This window comes from Colossoma macropomum, unplaced genomic scaffold (genome assembly GCF_904425465.1).
Source record: "Colossoma macropomum unplaced genomic scaffold, Colossoma_macropomum, whole genome shotgun sequence".
In the NCBI taxonomy this organism is placed as follows: Eukaryota; Metazoa; Chordata; class Actinopteri; order Characiformes; family Serrasalmidae; genus Colossoma; species Colossoma macropomum.
In genome coordinates this window covers 20,695,997-20,717,022 of record NW_023494790.1, presented here as the reverse complement: position 1 = coordinate 20,717,022, position 21,026 = coordinate 20,695,997, and the positions used below count along the sequence as shown (strand labels likewise).

At 39.0% G+C, this 21,026-nt stretch overlaps 1 protein-coding gene across 2 annotated transcripts; it reads right to left on the bottom strand.

Moving 5' to 3' along the window:
* Nucleotides 1–275: 275 nt before the first annotated feature.
* Nucleotides 276–20,482, bottom strand: kif5bb (kinesin family member 5B, b). Of its 2 annotated transcripts, none has more exons than XM_036572476.1 (26): nucleotides 20,053–20,482; nucleotides 12,736–12,823; nucleotides 12,397–12,470; nucleotides 12,148–12,252; nucleotides 11,709–11,757; nucleotides 11,383–11,438; nucleotides 11,217–11,304; nucleotides 10,452–10,576; nucleotides 10,202–10,306; nucleotides 9,854–9,999; nucleotides 9,563–9,711; nucleotides 8,529–8,719; nucleotides 8,378–8,446; nucleotides 8,015–8,221; nucleotides 7,171–7,314; nucleotides 6,820–7,008; nucleotides 6,516–6,633; nucleotides 6,275–6,330; nucleotides 5,866–5,975; nucleotides 5,657–5,758; nucleotides 4,582–4,642; nucleotides 4,117–4,188; nucleotides 3,794–3,898; nucleotides 3,366–3,582; nucleotides 3,093–3,228; nucleotides 276–2,998 (listed from the first exon to the last, which is right to left on the bottom strand). In XM_036572476.1, the coding sequence occupies exons 1-25, from the start codon at nucleotides 20,176–20,178 to the stop codon at nucleotides 3,101–3,103; spliced, it is 2,880 nt and encodes a 959-aa protein (XP_036428369.1). In that variant the 5' UTR covers nucleotides 20,179–20,482; the 3' UTR covers nucleotides 276–2,998; nucleotides 3,093–3,100. The 2 variants fall into 2 exon arrangements, with proteins under 2 accessions (XP_036428369.1, XP_036428371.1); XM_036572478.1 differs by having other exon boundaries at nucleotides 6,820–7,005; nucleotides 20,053–20,481.
* Between the last annotated feature and the right edge of the window lie 544 nt (nucleotides 20,483–21,026).

Genomic DNA, 21,026 nt, shown 5'->3' with positions numbered 1-21,026 from the left:
CTGTTTGGTATCTAATCAGAGGCTCAGCGTGTTGGTTTGTAGGCATTTTCAAATGCATGACTGAACGACACTGATCACGTTTTAGCATGCAAAACAGAATCAATAATGGATCATAAGTGCTTGAATATGAGTGCTTTAAAGAGACAAGCAAGTGGAACAGGGGGCCCTTCAAAGACTACGTCCCAGGCACTATTATTAGCTAAGCAAACACAATACTGTAAAGAGCTCTCGATTAAACAAACAAATTTCTATAAAAAAAAAAAAAACAACACAAAGACGTTTTATACCATTAATTTTATTTGCGTTTCATGTCAAGGGGTGAAAACTTGGCCTACAGTAAGCATTTGGAAGAAATATACACAGCATTTCAATCCAGTCTATAATTACGCATACATTAGAGAGCTGACTGTATACACACCAAGTTCCCTCACCATTGTTATACATACTGTATCTGTCATTTAAACTGAAAAGCTGTCCCCATCACAACCAAAACAGACACCGACAGTTTTCAAAATGCATGGCTTCTGGAGGTGATTCTATTCAAAATAATAATTAATTAAGGAAGAATTCATCTAGTCAATTTGACATGCGAGATACTTATCTTCAGATTATAATCTGTGGTGTTCAACTGAGATGGAACATTTAAAGTGCTTTTAAAATACATACAAAAACCAAACAAAACAGTTTAAAAGGCCAGTCAAGTTTTTTTGTTTGTTGACTTTGTTTACCCATTAATTCACTTCAGTATTGTGTAACCTGCATTACGCCTGATCAATATTGCACGCATAAGGTTATTTTTTTCAAAGGTATTAAGCCATCACGCTGCTACAACTACTGAAATTTACACAGGACAACTAACAGGTGAAAATTTCACCAAAACGGAAATTAATGGTAGTGGAAGCTAAAGGAGGCAAAAAAAAACTAAACAAAAACACACAACATGTAGAAAATATCAACAAGAAATAAAATTCCCATGTCTATATTAAAACAGAAATAAATAAAAACATCCACCTGCAAACACAATATAATGAAAACATGGCAAAGAACTATTAAATAGACCCCTCCCTAAATTCAGCTAGGCCCTTGCCTGACAAAAGGCAGCAATGTCAGTCTGAGTCTCAGAAACAGACAAAATCAGAAAGATGAAATCCTAATGGTCACATCTATCCAGCGAAGTGCAACCACAAAGGCATCAGCAGTGTGTATTTATTAATTGCCTTTGATTTTTTAATTTTTTTATTTTTTAGGTGTGAACCAAGCACAACTGCTACATTTAACATTCAATCAAACTCAGACTGATTTCATAAACACTCATAAGCCAGCGTAAACACTATGAGCCAGATTTATGAAAGCATTTAGTACATATCAAAATTGTTTGCACACACAATTTTAGTATCATAGTCAATGACTGGAGAACAACAAAGGTCTCACCCACTCACTGCTTAAATACTTCTTTTGTACCTGCAAACATTTTGCGGCTAATGATTTTAATAAATCATGCCCAATGCCCACGAGGTGAAATGCTGATTATATGGGTCTGTCACCATATGTTAACTGGCCATAATCCATGATGAAGAATTTGCCAATGCTCATGTCCCAATGTCATGTAGCTTTTAAACATGGCCCATCAGCTGTACTAGAGCTTAGCCTTATGAAAGTTAGAGTTATTCCTATAGTTTCTATATCCACATCAAAATACAGAAAACAGTTAAGCTAAAACCAAAAACATCATGATTCTCTGAATTGATCAGTATAGGTCTGATGAAGAACGTAAACTATAACATGCAGAGAGCCTGGCTACTAAAACTGGACATAAAACGCCCCAACACTGCTTCCTCATTGGGGAATTCCATTAATAATGCATCAGAGGTATGCCACTTTCAATTCAATTACAGTTGAAATGAATTTCTTTATTAACCTACATTATACTAAAACCATCCGGTCAAACTACTGGAAGCCTATAGGGCAGTACACCAGATCAATAGTGATCAATTCATGAGTAGTGACTGATTAAATGACATGCACCTCAGCTGGGTAGGGAGCAGCAATATTGAGAAACCTCAGCCTTTCTTCATCTACAAAAACAGCAAGATCTATAATTGAACAGGTGATGTTTCATTGACACAAAGACCGAGCGTTTACATACATTTCTCTATGCTGATATCACTATCAGTAATGATGCACATTAACCATTATGCTTTTGTACAGTGCTTTAAAATATACCTGTGGAGTGTCTACAATGAGCAGCTTGGTGTCCTTTTACAACGTTCACTTTCGTTTCTACTTTCTTCATTCCTTTTTGTCCATAATTGTTTGTAACACAACACTTTCTACCTTACGAAAGCCCCAATGCTTAATAACTTATTCCAATAAACAAAAACAAGTTCTCTGTTTATTTACAGTTAGACTGTAGTGTTTAACGTATCCATTCAAGTGATTTGGTTTAATGGAAACTATTCAGTGGAAGCAAGAGAGAACAAGACCACTCTCTCCAAAACAATCAAAAACAAATAGTGGGTAGCATAGATAAATAAGGCTAGGAGGATGCATTAACTAGGATTTATCTTTTTTTGTTCATTTTTAAATTTTTCATTCATTTCTGCCTATTTTTTTTTATTCCTTTTGTAAATGTTGAAGATACATTCAGCTTGGCACAGTGAGGGACTAAAATGGTAGGACATGAATAGAAACCTACTGTGTTTAGGAGTGAATCTACATGCTACTTACATAGCAGTGACTGCACTCAATTTTTTTGTCTCATTAGTGTTTTTTGTGTTTAAAAGGTGAGATGGTTCACTAACGATATGAGTGGCGAGGACAACTGTACAGCCCAGGTAGGGATATTTCCATACATACATACATATATATATTTATATACTTATATTCAAATATATATAATCGTAGGTGTTAGGTCTGCTGAACTGTCCAGTGTTGGAAGGGCAGTTCAAGTCTTCTGGATGATATCAACTTCATTTAGAGAACTTACAGACTTCAAAACCTATATAACAGAAACAAAAAAGCAGGTTCAAAAATATAAAATATAACTGTCAACTAAAGAGTATTCGGGCAAATCCCATTATCAAACAACTTACTTTCTTCTTCACTGCTTGGCTCCTCCTCCACGGATGCCCACTGTCTGGTTGTTCTGGAAGAGTCCCGCTCCAGAGCGGTTAATGTTTGGGTGGGTGGGGGAAGCAACTGGGGGCTGGCCTGGTCTGATTGGTTTAGCTATAACAAGGAATAATAAGAGTTAGGTCAGAAATACCTGGTCAAACAGGTAAATCTGACAAAGAACCTCCCAACGGTTAGCTTTTTAAAAAAAAAAAAAAGAAAAGAGGAAGCTCTGCATTCATGTGTATGCATACCGATCTGTGCGGAGTGTCCTCTGCGGGCCATGTTCTTGGCTCTAACGGCCTCTTTGATGCGGTCCACCTCTTGCTGGTAGCGTTTGCGGTCACGTGCTGCATTCTCTTTGGCCTCTTTCAGTGCTGACTCCAGAGCCTTCACGCGTTCAGCTGTCGCACGCAGACGCTTCTCCAGCTTAGGCAGCTCGCAGCGTAGATCTGCGTTATCACGCACAAGCTGGAGAACAAGAAATAGAGGGCACAAGAGACATGTTTTAGTTGAAACTATTATTCTAATTTAAAGATTACAATATTAAATAAAATGGTTATGTTTACAAAAAAGTAATGCAGGAGTGGGCTTTCAAAGTAAGAGCTATCCCACTCCCTGTCCCTTTTATTTTCCAACAGCCCTGCACAGAGGTTCTAACTGTGAGTTTGGGTGTGTGTACCTGTTTGTGGACTTTAGTGAGCTGTTCTAGGTTGTTCTCCAGGAAAGAAATCTTCTGTTTCTGAGCTGCGCTGCCTCCAGTGTCATCCGAGTCCATCTCAGCACTCTGCAAGAAAATATTTCATTTGCATACAAACTTCATTCATATTTTTTACACACAAATAGGTAGCAGACTTCTAGTATTTTGCCACATCAGCCACACAAAAAATAGTCAGTAATGGGAAAAAAAAAAACTGAATGATCAAACAAAATATTCAGATCATCAGATCATCTTTAAAATAAATGACGAGACTATAATCAAACAAAATGGTCATTTTGATCTACCTTCTTGACTCGGGTTGCCAGGTCTTGCACAAACAGTTTCCGCAGGTTATGGAGAGTCTGCAGCTCCTTAGCCTGGAGAGAAAACATATACAAGAGTATACAGTGAGCAGAAGAGATGTCACATTATGAAAGTCCAAGTCAAGTCTAAAGTCTGGCTGTGAACTACTGAGTTTCACTTAAGCACCGCACATTAGTGAGACTGTAAAAACGGTCTATTATTTCTTTGACAGGCAAAGACGCACACAAAAAGTCAGAAATAAAAAGGTTTTATTAATTTACTGTGTTAAGACTGACAGTTTTAATTAATTTTGCTCATGACTGATATTTCAGTCTTTAATTGCCAAGTCAAGTAGTAAGCCAGTCAAGGAAAAGTCATATGTTGACAGTCAAGTGCGCTAACTCAAGCCCCCATCTACGACGCATGCACATTTTTTTTTTTTTTTTTTTTAAATAAAAGTTACTCACCACTGTCTCCTCCAGACCTTTGAGATCTTGTCTGGCCTGTTCCCTTCTGTCCTGCATAACCCTGTTATCACACAAACAGGCCAAGCAGATATTAAAGACTGCAAAAACGTATGCAAGCAGACCACAATTCTCAGCAGGGATGGGCAATGTGACATATTTTATCATTACTGTAATACATTCTGCCACAAAGTGCTTATCTGAGCATATCATGGATATTGTCAGTACTTGTCAGCCCATGTTTCGTTAAAAAGAGAGAATAATTGGCCCTGATTAATTAGATTTAGTACAGCACAGTATGTGAAACACTGAATAAAAGGCATTGTACTGTAGTTTTTGACGGTACTTTTAAACCTGGCACTGCTGGTGAATTTGGTCTTAACAAACTTCAGAAAAACTAAATATTGTGATAAATACTGTGTGTCACGTATATGTCTTTAAGTATCACGATATATTTTTGCCATATCGCCCTTGGTCTGATTATTTTTCAATACATTTTAATATGTTAATGAACAGATAGTCGGTTAACGTGTAGAAAAAAAATAAACAAGACAAGCAGGTGTTGCATAAAATAGCAGATGGAAATCAGCAGGTGTTTGTGTTGGGTGACTAACAGGCTTCTTCTACAGTTGAGCTAACGGGCTAAAACTAGAGCTAACCAGTACAACAGTAGATGCTGATGCTGATCTTACAGTTGGGCAATGTGCCAATATGTTAATTTGTCAGAAAAATATGTTTTCACCATTTCTGGACCTAGCTAGCATCAGCTACAGTAGTAGGCCCAGTTCTCAGTCACATCTTTAGTAACACGCTCACAAGACACTCGCGTTTCATGATACAAGAAGAAAACTTGACACATTGCACAGTATTGTTAATACATAGGTGTCATTTGACTGAATTGTGAGTCTGTATGTTTTCTAAATCTTCCTGTAATAGGACATAAGGAAAACCTGTATAGTGATTTCAGTACTTTAAAACTGCCACTTTGAACAGCTAACGGAGCACTCAAGTACCCGAGCACATCCCAACTAGAGATGCTGATCAAACATCTGAGTGAGTATGTGTGAGAGATGCATACGTGAGCTCATGAAGCTTCCGGCTCTTGTCCTGGTCCGTAGCTTTTAGCTTCTCATGTTCCACCCTGAGACGCTCCTGTTCCAACATGATCTTCTGATTCATACTGTGTACATACAGAGAGAGAAAGACAGAGACAACTGATGAGAGCAGGTACTCATTGAGGGTTTGTACAGCTGTCTTATTAACTTGGTAGGACACTGTGTGTCGTACTCCTGTAATTCAGTGATGAGTTTCTCCTTGGTCTCCAGTTCATCTCTCAGGCTGCTGAGCTGTTTCTGATGAGCCTCCCTGTGGTTCTGGATCTGCTGCTCCACTGCTGCCTAAAACACATACACATGCACACAAACTGAAAATGAAGCTTTCATCGTGTAAATCGCAGATTTTACAGCACCAAGTGTGCGCTGTGGTCCAAATACGCTTTCCTCAAGATATTACCACATTACAAGATTACAATGCCCATATATACACAGCTAAACAAATTCAAGTTGTATTATGAACACCAGGAAGATTGTAAGTGTTGTGTTTATTTGTTCCCCCTTATAGTTATAAGTACTCTGGAATAAATAATGCATATTAAAACCATGGTAAGTAGCTGCTACTAATGTTATGAAAAGCATACCTTGACCTCATTGGCTGTCTGAATCTCATTCTCTTTCTCCATAGCATGAACTTTCTCTGTAAAGGATATTAATAAAATAGAGTCAACAGCAAGCAACAAACACCTCAACAGGCAAAAGTCAAAGCACTACATAAGAAAAAAACAAACCAAACAAAATAACTGCTTTCTAAAAGAATTACCTTTTCTCTAATATTGAACTCAGTAAGTGCAATATAGATTGTTTAAATGTGTGCATACATACCCTGAGCACTGATTTTGACAAGCTCTTCACTGAGTGAGTCTACATTTTCCTCCAGCTGCCTCTTCTTATGTTCTATGTTCTGAAGGTACTCAGTTAGAGACTTAATCTTAGCCTCATGCTGCAGGGACAGAGCAAAAACTGTACATTAACAAAGCATTTTCTAAAGCACACAACCTTCACAGTTAACACCACACGCTAAACTGTTCCTAAGAGATATTCTTTACAAAAAAAGCGTGTTACTGGCTGAAACATGACAAATATTGGTAATACAAGTTCATCAGAACATATAACTCATGTCAGTTACCTGAGAGATGCGTAATTGGCAGGCAGCCAGCTCCTTCTCATTCTCGTCCATCTTTTTGTTACTATCAGCCTGAGCCATCTCCAACTGCTTACTGCGCTTCACCAGGGTCTTGACCTCTGACTTCATCTTACTGATGTAGAGCCTAGCCACAGTGAACTCCTCATCAATCAGTCCACTGCCTTCATGCTGCTGAGAAAGAGACCAAGAGAAAGAGGGGAAAGAACAGTGTTTGGTTAGTGTGGGAAACACAACTGAAAGCAAAAAACACAAATGCAACAAGACAGCGAGAAAGTTTCATCTAACTGTTTCAATATCAGCATCTACACCACGATGGCCACACTATGTCGTTACCTTGATGTCATTGCTACCCACAGCAATACCAATCTCTGCCAAGTCTTTTAGCAGTGATGACATCATCTCAGTCACCCTCTTCTTTTGGTGATTGGTCATTTCCTTCAGCTTCTGCAGCTCAGAATCTAAAGAAGCCAGAATGCTCTGGAAAAAAAACACAAGGGGACCAAATTCAGCTCCAGACACCAACAACACATTGTGATATATTTGAACTTATTGTCAGTAATTGACTGGAAATGAATTATAAAAAAAAATAAATAAAAAAAAACCTGGAAGAGGTGGGAAAAGTGACAATATTACACTTCACGGTGTTTAATGCTTTTGACTAGCTCCAACAGGTCTGTTGGGTCTGGAGCACCATATTTTCCTCAGAGCAGACTAGGCCTGGGCAATATCTAAAATTAATTGGCCCCATGTTAAAATATCTTGGTTTAAAACAAAAATAAAACATGGGATTATCGGTTATGTCACCTCTTTACCACAGCCTAAAGGTTTATTAACACTCTAGGGTTATTGTTTTAACAGTAAGAGAATAAAATATTACATCTACATATTTAATCTTACGTAGCTACCTGTTTAAAAACAAATAATAATCCTCTCTAGGTCTCTGTCAGCTCTCTTTTAAATACAGCAATTATTGCATATTACCTAATTATATCGCCCAGGCCTAGACCAGACTCTCCCCACTTTAGGGGTTCTTTAAACCTCGGCAGTACGTTTCCCGATTGCCCTTTAAAATATTTTACGCTGATAATGTCATTCTGTTTTGTACCTCAAACAAACAAACAAACAAAAACACACACACACACACACACACACACACACACACACACACACACAATACCGATTTCTGGCTGAGTTCATCACTGAGGGACTCAAACTCCTTTGTCTTGTCTTCCACTTCCTGACTCTTCTGGTCATAGTTGACAGCAAGCTCCTCCAGCGCCTGCAGCACTTCTTTCACCTCCTCCTTAGACGCTTCATTCTCCATCTGCAGACGCGTCAGCTCTGCCTGCAGGTTATCGTGGTCCCTCCTTGACGAGGCCAGCAGCTTTCAGGCACAAACACATTGGTTAACATAATGTACACAGGACATTTACGTACTGTTCATTCCGCAGGTTGTCACAATTCTACTGAAACAAAGCTAAAAAAGCATCTAGATCAGACATAGACATAACATTAAAGAAGGCTCTGCAGTGGCTCTTACCTCTTCCTGGTCCAACATCTGCTGCTTGAGCTTCTCAGCCAGCTGAGACTGCTGATTTATCTCATCATCCTACAGAGATGAAGAAAGACAGAACAAAGAATTAAATTCATAACACACACTTACTTCATATCAAACTTGAGCAGTGACTCACCTTGTCATCCAGTTGTTTGTAGAGTTTGGCCAGCTCAGCCTCACACTTGTCTCTCTCAGTGTCGGTCAGACGCATTCCGGGGATGTTGGGAGTGGAGGCCATCTTATCGTTATTCACTGTGTTATCCAGAGCCAATACCTCAGCATTCACCTTCTCCTTATCATACTGCTCTTCAATTGGCACAGTCTCACCTAGAACCAATACAAACACATGTTTTACATCCAAGGAAGATAAAATCATTTTTAGTGGTGTCAAAGTTACACAATAACTTATTACCGACACTTAAAAAAACAAAAAAAAAACAATACCGTTAACACATTTTCCTAGTTTGACCATCAACAGTTCCACCCTGAAACCCAGCTGCTTGTGTGCTGTTGCTAACACCACAACTGTAGCCATCTTGTTCAAACACAGCTATTAAATGGCAAGTTTCATTGATGGCTCTACTGATAAAAAATTGGTTCCAGTGCCATCCATAAATTTAGTTATCAGCAAAGAGTCCAAAGTATCATTTACAAGCAAAACAATGCTGACGCAGCAGTATCAGTAATATCAATAATGTTAGTACCGGAGGGTATCTTCAGCAGATTAAGCTGGACAGCAACAGCAATGAGAAAAGCTACAGTTCTCCTCAAAACCAGAATAGCGGTATGACAGTGAGAGGGCTTTAATCACGGAGCAGTCGCTGGACGTAGGTGATGAAAAAAAGGAAACTTTGATCACCTTACTATGTTAACCTTGCAGTCATGTGATTTTCATGTTCAGGTTGAATTGCTAAAGGCAATAAATATATTTTAATGAAGCTTTTTCCCCACTCATATAGCTATGACAAAGTACACTGTTTCTTCTGTCTGAAGGATCAAATTAGATCAAGACAAAAGTGATTAATCGCGATTAACTACACAAACTAATGTGATTCTTTGTGATTTATTATTTTAGTCATTTGACAGCCTAATAATTTCATACTGTGCTCTGAAGCAGTGATTTCTAACTATAGCATAATTTAGCTAGCTGAAGTGGGTGCATGTTTATACCGTTCCTCCAGCGATTGAGTTCATTCTCCAGCCAAGTGATTGTGTTGCGGAGCGTCTTGTTCTTCTCTTTCTCCTTCTCATATTTCTTCTTCCACTGTTCTGCAGTCAACTCCACGTTCACACACACCGTGTTCTTGATGGTCTTTGCCCTGAGGACAGCATAGTGCACACACATACACAATTCACTTATGGATATGAGTTTCATTATAGACACTCATGAAATATGGGACCTTGAAATACAATAACGTCAGTATAAATGTCTCAGTGAAGGCTGTGTCAGTGTGACCTCACCTCTGTCCAAACATGAGCGTAGATTTGGTCTCAGCCTCATTGAAAGAGGAGGGGGAGCAGCAGATGACGATGGTGGTTCTGCAGTTTCCACCCAGAGAGTCCTGAAGGATCCTAGTCATCTTGCTGTCTCTGTATGGAACATACGTCTAAGCGACAAGAGAGAGATTCATACATTATATAGATGAAACATCACAACAATGGACAACCTTAAAAGGATGAAACTAATTAACCATTACACATTACACACTATCACTTTGGTGGCTTGTCCTTTGACAGCGATCCTTTCGATAAGCAACCACACAAACACAAGCATGAACATACGCACGCATACATGTGTAATAAACATACCGTTCCTTCAGCCAATGCAGAGATGACGTTGCCCAGTGCGGAGAGGGACTTATTAATGTTTTTGGCTTCATCCAACACAGCTCCTTCAGCTCCAGTCTTACTGACCTACAAAACCACACACAAACCGTGTATGGAGAACCACAGCATTATCACCACAAGGAAGAGTCCACAAGACAGAAAGCAAGACAGAAAGAAACCAAGAAAGAGAATTAATTACATGAAAGATGAGAGGAATAAAGAACAGCTTTACCTTCTCACTACCAGCCAGGTCAACCAGATAGAGCTTCCCACTCAGTTTCTGCTCTGTTTGCGTGTTCTCCTGCTTCACGTTAATCAGGAAGATACTGTGACTCCTGGAGCTGTGCTCATTCATGTCTGACACAAACATACAAGAAAAATGACATTACATAAAGTATTTTGCTAAAGATTTCTTTTGCTAAAATTGTGTGGACTTTACAATTTAGATTACTGGGCTAAATTTTTGTGAAATACCATCACATCACTGCAGGAACAACTGGAGGGTGAGGGCTAATGTGTTTTCACTGTGACACTTCAGCTGCATCTTCTCCCAAGGACAACGTCTAAAAGATAATACTGCTCAGCTGTGACCTAACAGACACCCTAAACTGTCATCTTGTTCTCTGTCAGCTCAAGGAGATGCAGGCAGTGTCAGGAGGAAGAGCAATGCTGTTGACAACAATGGGACTAACCTCGTCAACCATAAGTCAAAACTCTCCAGTGACCAGAACAAACACATTCTGGCTTATTTTTAAGTTACCCAGAATTACAGCCATCTCACACTAATTTCCCTCAAAAAAAAATTAATTCAAGGACATTCAGATGTACTCTAATTTTTCTAGGTGACTTTTCTATAACACCCGAAGTTTTGGGAAACACCCAAGAGCACCAATGCTGAATCTTGTAATCTAAACACAACTGAAATCTAAACACTAAACACATGTGAATATAATGATAAAGAATACATTATGTATACAAAATGTTTGCAAAGGCTTACTTGTAACAGCCACATGTCTGTTGGATTTGCCCTCATCGATGGTGTCCATTACCTCCTCAGGGCTACAAACAAAGCGCTCAGTGCAACCCTGCAAAAAGAAAGAGTCAGCTCCATTCTGAACACAACTAACCAACATATAAACTGATCTTCAGCTGTCGATGTTCACCTTGACATATGGGACCCTGTTCTTGTCTTCATGCACAGACAGGTTAGTCTTAGACACTGTAAAAGAGAGGCAGATTTATGAAATTAACTTATTAATACTTCAAATATCCAAAATACACATCCAGGGTTTATGCTTATTAGGATATTAAATTAAGCATATATATTTTCTTAAGGATAAAGTTGGCTAAATTTGTGTGAGGCCCCAGTCATAAATTAATCCAACTACAGACAGAAAATAAGACACTATGAACATTTTTCTGGTGTATGACAGTGTATTCGTTAAAAAAAGCAACAGTATTTACTAAACTATATTTACATCACACTTACCATCCAGCAAGTCTCTGATTTTATCCAGATAAATCTCAAAATATGACACCTGTAAATGAAAACCAACTCTGTTAGCGTAAAAGCCCTTCACCACTACTCAGAAAGGACACTACAAATAAATAAATAGCCTGTGATACAAACATTTATCAAAGTCACAATGACAAACACCCTTTAATTGCTTGCTACCTTTCATGGCACATAATCATCTGCAAATGTGTACACAATTCAGTGGGCTAAATTAAAAGGTTCTGGGCCAGAAGGATCATTTTATAAGTGAGTGTGGATATTTTCATTAAAATAACAAAGCTTGTCTCTTAGGAATAGTTTTAATGACACAGAACAAGCATAACGCAGGCTTTAAAGGCAGACCTTTGGGAAATAGAAAAACTTGCAATGAATTGGCAATGGAAGCACAGTAATGTCCAGTGTTCATTTATACCTTGATATGGAATTCCAAGTTTTCATCCATAGAGTAAATGTAGTTAAATATGTCCTGTACAATTCGTGGAATGATTCCCATTCCCTCTGAGTCATGTAGATTACCCTGGGAAAACGAACAATAAGAGAATATCAAGCTTAAATACACAATATGCACAAAACTACCTTAACACTTAAGCTTGCTTGAATATTGTACATTACCAAATCAGTTAATGCACTTCATTAACGCATTAGCAAAACTGTATCTCACCTCCATAGTATGCGTTTTGCCAGAAGAGGTCTGACCATAGGCAAATATTGTACCGTTATACCCCTCAAGCACATCTGCAGAAGGTGGACAAAAAGACCAATTGAAAAATGTCCAACACAATCAAAACTGCTATTAACATTCATTTTTTGTCATTCATTTAGGACTTACAAATAATAATAATAAACAAATGATTATAGTAAATAAATAAACAAGTTATCAAATATTTAAGAATTCAGTGGTACATCATGCTACACACTACACTGTTGTCTCTCAGTTCAATACTGTTACGCCACAGTGCCCTCCAGTGGTGAATGATCTCCTGGTATGTTGACACCTTACCTTTAACAATCTTTTGAGCACAGGCATTATACACTTGCTCCTGCGTTGTATTGGACTGGAAAACGCGGTCAAATACGTATGGCTTCCCCTAAAAGACACACATCAAGATTAAGAGTGAAAGGTTACTTTATCATCACACTGGATTAAAGAATGAGGTGGTATGTGCTGGCATGCAGCACAATAATGAATACTGTTTACCACATTTTTACCACAATACCACATTTAATACGGCCTTCTACCTTTTGAAAAGTCAATGAGATACCATATTAATAGCATGAGGAGATGTTTTACTATGCTAGAACCTCTGTAACTACACTTTCCACTAGTACAAAATTAACTATAAGGGAAATGACATGAGAATTAAAAAGAAGGATCTGAAAGTAAGTCCACTCACAAACACAGCACAAAGCATTTTTGAAAAATCAGTCATGCAGGTCTAATAGGACTCTGTATGTGTCTGGTACCATTTAAAATGACACTACAATGTAACAATTACAATGTAAAAGAGTATGTGTGTGTGTAAGTATGTGTGTGTTCATCAACAGACATACATCAATCTAATATACTGACACCTTACCCTACACTGGGAAAAATGTTCGGGTCAGGTTATAATTACTGAGTAGCACATATTTGTAGTATAATAGCAGGCCTATATGAGCATACAGATAAACATTAGCTTTAACAGAATACACCGCAAACAAATTAGTCTAAATGGTCACTTGTCGTTCCAGTTCTGCAGTGACTGACCTGCAGCAAAAAGTTTGTGCTCACTTCTATCGGGTATTTTCCCCAAAATCACTAAAATGGCTGCCATTAAGCCAGTCTTTTTAAAAAAAGAAAACGCTGGATGCTACTCTATTGAACATCTACAGACCTGGCTCAAATCTTCAAAACAAAGTTGTTTTAAACCATATTTTAACTTAAATGGTTGTTCTTACTATTTTCAGTCAGATTTCCAACCTCACCACAGTACTCATTACTACTCTTACCTACTATTACTATTAAATGGTATACAGCTGCATGTACAACATAATTTCTGGTATTACTAAATCTTAGTGCTGCATTTGACAATACTTGGAGGGAGGCTGGAAAATTAGGTTACTTCCTCACCACTAGCACCAAGGATTCTGGTAAAATTGCTATGGCATACAGAATTCCCCAGGGATCAGTTTTCCGACCTCTTATATTCAATTTTTACATGCTACCTTTAAGCCAAATCCCACAAACCAAGAACAATGATCACCATAGTTATGCAGATGATACACAGATATACCTGGCTCTCTCACCAGATGCTTACGGCTCAATAGGCTCACTGTGTCAATGCACGGAACACATAAATCATTGGATGAGACAAAATAAGCGCACGTCGTGTTTTCAGAGTTCAGAGTCGAAGACTGAAACTTCTGTGTTCTAACAGACTCAAATCTCACCTTCACTAGCTATATCAAAGCAATCACCAAAACAGCCCTTTTATCATCCTTAAAATATAAAGGATCAAGACCTAGAAAAAATCCATGTTTTTATCTTCAGCAGGGTGGACTACTGTAATGGTCTCTTAAATGTATTTCCTAAAAAAGACCACTAAAGAGCTACAGCTCACCCCGAACGCTGCTGAGAACAGAGCACATTACTCCAGTTCTAAAATTTTCACACTGGCTTCTTTTTAGCTACAGAATAGTCTTAAAAGAGCTGCTACTAGTCGATAAATCACTGAGTGGTTTAGGCCAAGAATACATCACTGACATATTTATAAAGTTTATAAGAAAATAAACTTGGTAAGCCTCTTATATTCATGGATACAGGAGCTCTCAGTCCAAACTAAACATGGACAAAACAGCTTTGGGCTATTATGACACACACAACAGGAACAAGCTCCCAGCAGATCTTAGACGATTCCCAGTTGTAACGATTTTTAAATTGAGCTTAAACATTCTTGTACCAATAACTGGGCTCAAGACTTGCACTCTATTTTTGCTGCGAATTTTTATAGTATTGGAATTTCAATTTGTATTTATTTTTTACTTGCATCATTTCTATTCATTTTTATAGCTTTTATTTTAATTTTGATAACACTTAAAGACTTTGTCCTTATTTTCCTTTTTAGGTTTTGCTTTTATGTTTGTAAATCACTTTGAATTGCCTTTGTGTATAAATTGTGCTATATGAATACACATGCCTTGCCTCACTGGCCACACCCCTTAATGTCACAGCAGCTTCACAGTAACTAAAGCAGGGGTCTTGACATCTGGTCCTAAAGAGAATTCTGAATTATCATCAGAATACTGAGGATTTTCCTGTTCAAACACACCTGATTCAACTCATCAGTTAATTACCAGATTAAGAATGTGTGTCTGAACTGGGAAATCACTGAACTGAACTGGACTATGGTCTTCTAGGCCTGGAGTTTGAAACCCATGAAATAAAGCGTACAAGTCAGCAGATATTCAGTGCTCTGTTTGGGCTGCCTGGTTCTCTCCTTTAATCTTTTTGTGATACAGATTGGTACCAGGTACCCTGTCTGCACCATATCTGCAAAGAGAATCTAGGCCAAAGCATATCTGAAAGATACACAGATAAGCACAATGAACCTCACCAACGTCTGCTTTACAACAACAAATGGACAGGCTTTTTTGACTGAAAGCTACAACAGGTGGGAGAGAGACACTTTATTTTTTTTTTTAGAAAAAAAAATCCACTACTTTAAGGTGCACCCATTGCTAACACAGGCTTCATTTGTGCACACACAGCTTTTATAAAACCCACAGAAAAGCACTGACCGGTAGAATGGGACACTCTGGAGCAGCTGCACATGAGCCTAACCATCCAACATCAGTACCTGACCTCACTAGCGCTCTCGTATCTGAATGCAATCAAATCCTCAATGCAAATGTTTCAACATCTAGTGTAAATCTTCCCAGAAGAGCAAAGGCTGTACCCTTGATTGGATAAGCAGATGCATACAAAATTTTGGACGGAGCAAGTATCTTGGACCAGTGTCACCCAACCAGTCTCCTGAATATAAAACCCACAGCAGAGTCTTGTTATAGCCTCTCGTTATCACCGCTGTTCCAGCTAAACAGAGTCAGTGGGAGTTTGTGATGGAGGTATATTAGATTTTAGTCTGCATCAAAGAGCACATGTTCTGAAACTCTGCTGGGAAGCTTGGGCTTATTTATGGGCTTATGTAAAATGCAAGGGGGTTCAAATTAAAAGGCTATGCTTTTAACTAAGAAAAGCATGAGAAACACAGGGCCTGCTCTGTCATGGCTACTTGGGCTGCGTTCAAAATATGAATATACATTCACATTTATTTTTACACAGGGCATCTAAGCATGAAAGTCTGAGAGACCGACATCTATAACATACAACACATGGCAAATATGCTCTAATAGTTATAATCTATTACACTTTTTATTATTTGCATAACAGGCTGTATTGGAGAAGGTGGATTCTTTTCTGTGTATCTTGCATTCAGGAAAAACGAAGCACAGGCTGCATTCATTAGTTTCTTGTCTTCTGTTGTGTTCATGACTAAAGTCATTTACTAACTGATGTAAAAGCATGTATGATCCTTGTTAGTTGTGTACTTGAGTTAGTTTGACTTTTACAGACGTAGTGAGTTATTAGTATGCAAACTGCTGTGATTATCGCTTAGATAAATTACATGTTCGCAGCACTGTTTCACGATGTAGCACTGTCAAAACAAAGCAGCTGATGTTACTATGCTGTATGTGATCTGTGGCACGTTAAAGAATATTTTGTTGTTCACTGATAATGTTACAGCCACAGACTGTCCCACCCATGCATATGTGCCTATATACTGACTACTGCCTCACAGGCTCCTGACTTTGTGATTAAAATTGCAGCAAAGTTCAGCTCTTTGACTCTTTGTGCTGTGAACAGAAACTCAGAGTGAACCACACATATACTATAGTTTTTAGAAGCTCCCTTGTCATTATTTATGTATTCATTATTGTTGTGATTTTTTAAATAGGCTATTTATTTCTGAGGTAAACATTAAAAGGCCAATATTTGACATTTTTCCTGGTCTATTAATAACATTTGTGTGTTTATGAACTGAAATCAGTTATAATTCATCTTTACATGGCCACTTTCCAAATTAAACTTTAATTTCATTCGAAATTTAACGGGCTGTTTTTGTTACTGGTCCTTTAAAACTGATATATGCAAATGAGCTCTGTTCTGATTGGCTGCCTGTTTTTTCACATCATTTAAAAGCAGTCTGGGCTAAAACATTCCTTCTAACTTCAGCATGAACGGGTGGGGCTGACACACTGGAGGCTGAATAGGCTGTCATATATGTAAATGTGTTGTTTTCATGACAACACAGAAACACCAAATTCAAGTAAATAAGGGATAAAAACAAGGTTTTTCATGATATGGGATTTAACAAAACATGTCATTATCATTTACCCAAAACGTACTTACCAATTCATTGTTACTGTAGGTTTCAATACATTTTTAAGTAAACACTAACCAAAAACGTTTGTACATCTGGTGTGTTTTGTCACTATAACATCTTGTGCCGCTTGTATTGTGATATGTATCACATCATGAAGTCGCTGTCGATACCCAGCCCTAAGAAGCACATACTACAAGTTCTCTGCTTATGTGATCCAGACTGGTTGAAATTCAGCCAACTGTAGGTGATGCTTATGACTGCATGACCACCTCTACCTGCCACTGCTGGAAGCAAATGGGAGACACATACGCCTCATTACCCAAAGCTGTGCTGGCACTGGCTCAGGGGCCTGATGCTGACTGGCTACAGCTGGACAACCAACCATGTTTGGCCATCTACCAGTTGCCTCTCCAATTAACACACACACACACACACACACACACACACAAAGCCAGTTAGACTGCTGGGAAACAAAAGGGTGGGTGTTGATGTACCCGTCTAGGACAGAGGGTCTGGTACTTACACAGCAGAAACAGAACGAGAGGATATAAAACTGATAAGCTCAGAAAAAACAAACAGCCTAAAGCTGTAAAAAGAGGGATATCTTCTTAGGAAACTCTCTTTGTTTTTGTGTAGTACACATGATTAGTGTGGCACAGAGTACATGAGGCTCTCTTTGGTCTGCATGTTACACAGATCAAAGAATTTTCCATCAGTGTTGGTTGATGAAAACAGAAAGTTGACTGCTGTTGCCTCTCCTTAACCCAGTCGTGAGGGGGGACCTCCTATTAATTTTAGAGATGGAAGTGATGTGGGCTGGGTTTCCCAAAAGCAAAGATGATTCTTAAATGGTAGAACAAGCATCACACTCAAACACACTCAAATTCAGAATTTACCTAAAGCTAAGTACAATAAGTCATTAGGTAGTTAAGCATTATACTAGAGTTACAAGTCATTTGTCTTAATGAGTCTACTAATTTTGCACATTTCTGGAAAGAGTTAGAATGAATTAAAAGTTATATGTACCAAACTTGTGTGTATTTCTAGAATAAGGCCAGTAATATATGCTGTAAGACTTGTCTCTATTAATAAAAACTGACAAAAGTTGGCCTGGAATTGCTGAATGGGCCTCCTCAAATAACACCCACCCCAACCAACCCCACCCCATCCATTCAACAATATCAGACAACATGGACTGTTGTTAAAAAAAAAAAGCTGAGATGTCTGAGTCAACACTGAACAGGACAAGTCATGCTGGTTTATGTAAGAATATCTCCAACACTACTCCTGCAGACATATCCTCCTGTAGTGATTGGCTTCCAACACAAGACAACAGCATATTATTCCTCTGTGACTGAATACCTTGAATAGCTGGAGTGTGTTAGATATGGCTATGGGCTGTAAACAAAGTCCTGAAGGACAACTGTTGATTAAGTTGATCTCAACATTACAATATCTTCAAAATCCATATTTTTTCACACACCTTATGTAATTGCAAACATCATTTCAAAATAGAGCACCCAATTATTTATTATAAGGATCACTACATAGCAGGTCAAGAAACTGTCCAGTAAACATATATATCCAAGGGACTTCAATTCAGACAGACCTCATCAGAAGACGAAGACAGAAACGTTAGTGGTCAATACAGCTCCCACAACAGCCACTTTAACTTAGCACCAAATCAGATAAAAGTGCTACAGATGCAGCACAAACAATGACAAGAAAATCATCCAATTTGCTTTTTGAAAGACATATTTAATGCATTTTAACTGAGAATCGGTCGTCAAAAACATTACAGGACCAAAGACGCAAGTTTACAACTTAAGCGTCTCTTTTATTATACGATCTGACAGAGAGTGATAACTGCAATGCTCCGATCTAATATATTTTGACAAAATATCTGAAATTAATTTGTTAATGTTTCTGATTTTGTCTTTGTTCAGCTCGCCATGCGTGATTAAAAGTAGGCCAAGTCATCATGATAGACAAGCCGCAGCTGTGATGCTGTGCCAACTGTCTTAGCTGGAAGAATGAAATACTAACTGTACAAACCATTAAACAATAACTTATATATACGTATGAATTTCTAAAGAAGCTCGAATAAATGAGAGTTTCGAGGACCCGTGTGGAGGTTTTCAATAAAAACTAACCAACACGAATGACTGAATGAACCGGACAGTCTAATCGCGGCTAGTTGTCTGGCTAACGGGCTGTTTTATCATGATCATCTGTTCAACTAAAATAAGCATCACGAGAAAAAAATAAGCATAACAAAGAAGGACTAAGTGACCTTAGTGAGCTAGGTTAGCACTAAACCATCTGGCCAGCGGCATAACCAGCTAGCGAGTTCACTCAGCGTGTACTTGGACTGATCGCCTTTCGCCAAATCCTTTACAAAAGGCCGAAAGATGATGATGATGCTACACACCAAACACAGAGGAAGCAAGTTAGCCAGCCAGCCAGGCTCAAAGCTAGCTAGCGGCGGGGTTAGCACGCAGTCCTACTACTGATAAAGATAATAACTGCTGCTATTCAGCTAACGTTACCACTCCTCACTTTAACACCGTGCAGTGGGTTGACACAATTCAAGGTGACAGTGAAGATACATAATTTAATACGTGAAAAGTGTCCAAATCTCGCCAGCTATGAATTAAGCCAGTCGAGCAGCAGGCGGTTAGCTACCACAGCGCTAAGCGGTGTCAGCTATCCAGCCAACGTTACTTAGAGCCTCGAGTGGCCCCGTAATCTTCCAACATAACACAGGCGAGCTAAAGCTAAAAACTCCGCTAAGGCTAACCGCTAAGCTAGCTTAGCTAACGCTAGCCGAGGCTATCAGCGGGCTGGGCAGTGCTGTTCAGCTGTTATTTACACAGACAAAGGGCCGCACTTACCCCGATAATTACACTGTCGTCGCCTTGGAATTTGGGGATATATTTGTCACCCCTCAGATGCTCCGAGCCGTTCAGTGGCCTAAATCGGCACATCACTTTGATGGTGCACTCCGCCGGGTCCGCCATCTTCTCCCCGAGTCTCCGGGCCGGGGGAGTCGGGTTGGGATCTGCTGCTGCTGCTGAGCGGAGAGACAGACGGAGGGAGGGAGAGAAAGGGAGGAGGGAGGCCGCACCCCTCGACGCTGCTTCGACTTGTTTCACAATGGAGCGGGTTTCTCAGCCGGGAACGGTTCCTCCGACGTGTCACTCAGTGTCTCCCTGATCCCGAGGCCATAGCGGGGGACCTGTGACCGCTCACTCTCTTTCTCTGTTTCTCTCTGTTTTTTCTCTCTGTCCTTCTCCCTCCGTCCCGCTCCGCTTCTCGGCGGATCGCCGGTGATGATCGTTGACGTCACCGTCGCGTCCTTGTTGCCTGCGACTTAGCAACAACTAAACGGACTCTCCCCAAATGAATGCTTACAAGAGGTTTATTAATAGTTTGAGTTTATTAATGGTTATTAACTAGGCCATAAACATCTTATAATCATTAATAAGCAACACATAAATAAAAAGGCAACAGTGACCTGTTGTTTGCCTAATAGTTATTATTTTGTCAAACCTCAGATGTCGATGTTTACCGATCCTACTGTTTTCTTCATCAGTCAGCATTAAACTGTTTTATCATGTACAGTGATTTTCAGTGTTTATGACCTAAGTAATAACCATTAATAAACTCCCACCCAGTTAAAAATAAAATATACATAATTAAATGGTTAAGATGTAAAAAAGTCATTCAGAGTAGTTTGGGGTGAAATGATCTACTCTAGGGTAGCCAAGTTAATTGTTCACAGTGGTGATAGGAACCAGACGTCTATAATGCCTCTAAAAGCTACCACTCAAAAGGCTATTACACAAAATGATGAGAACTACACTGT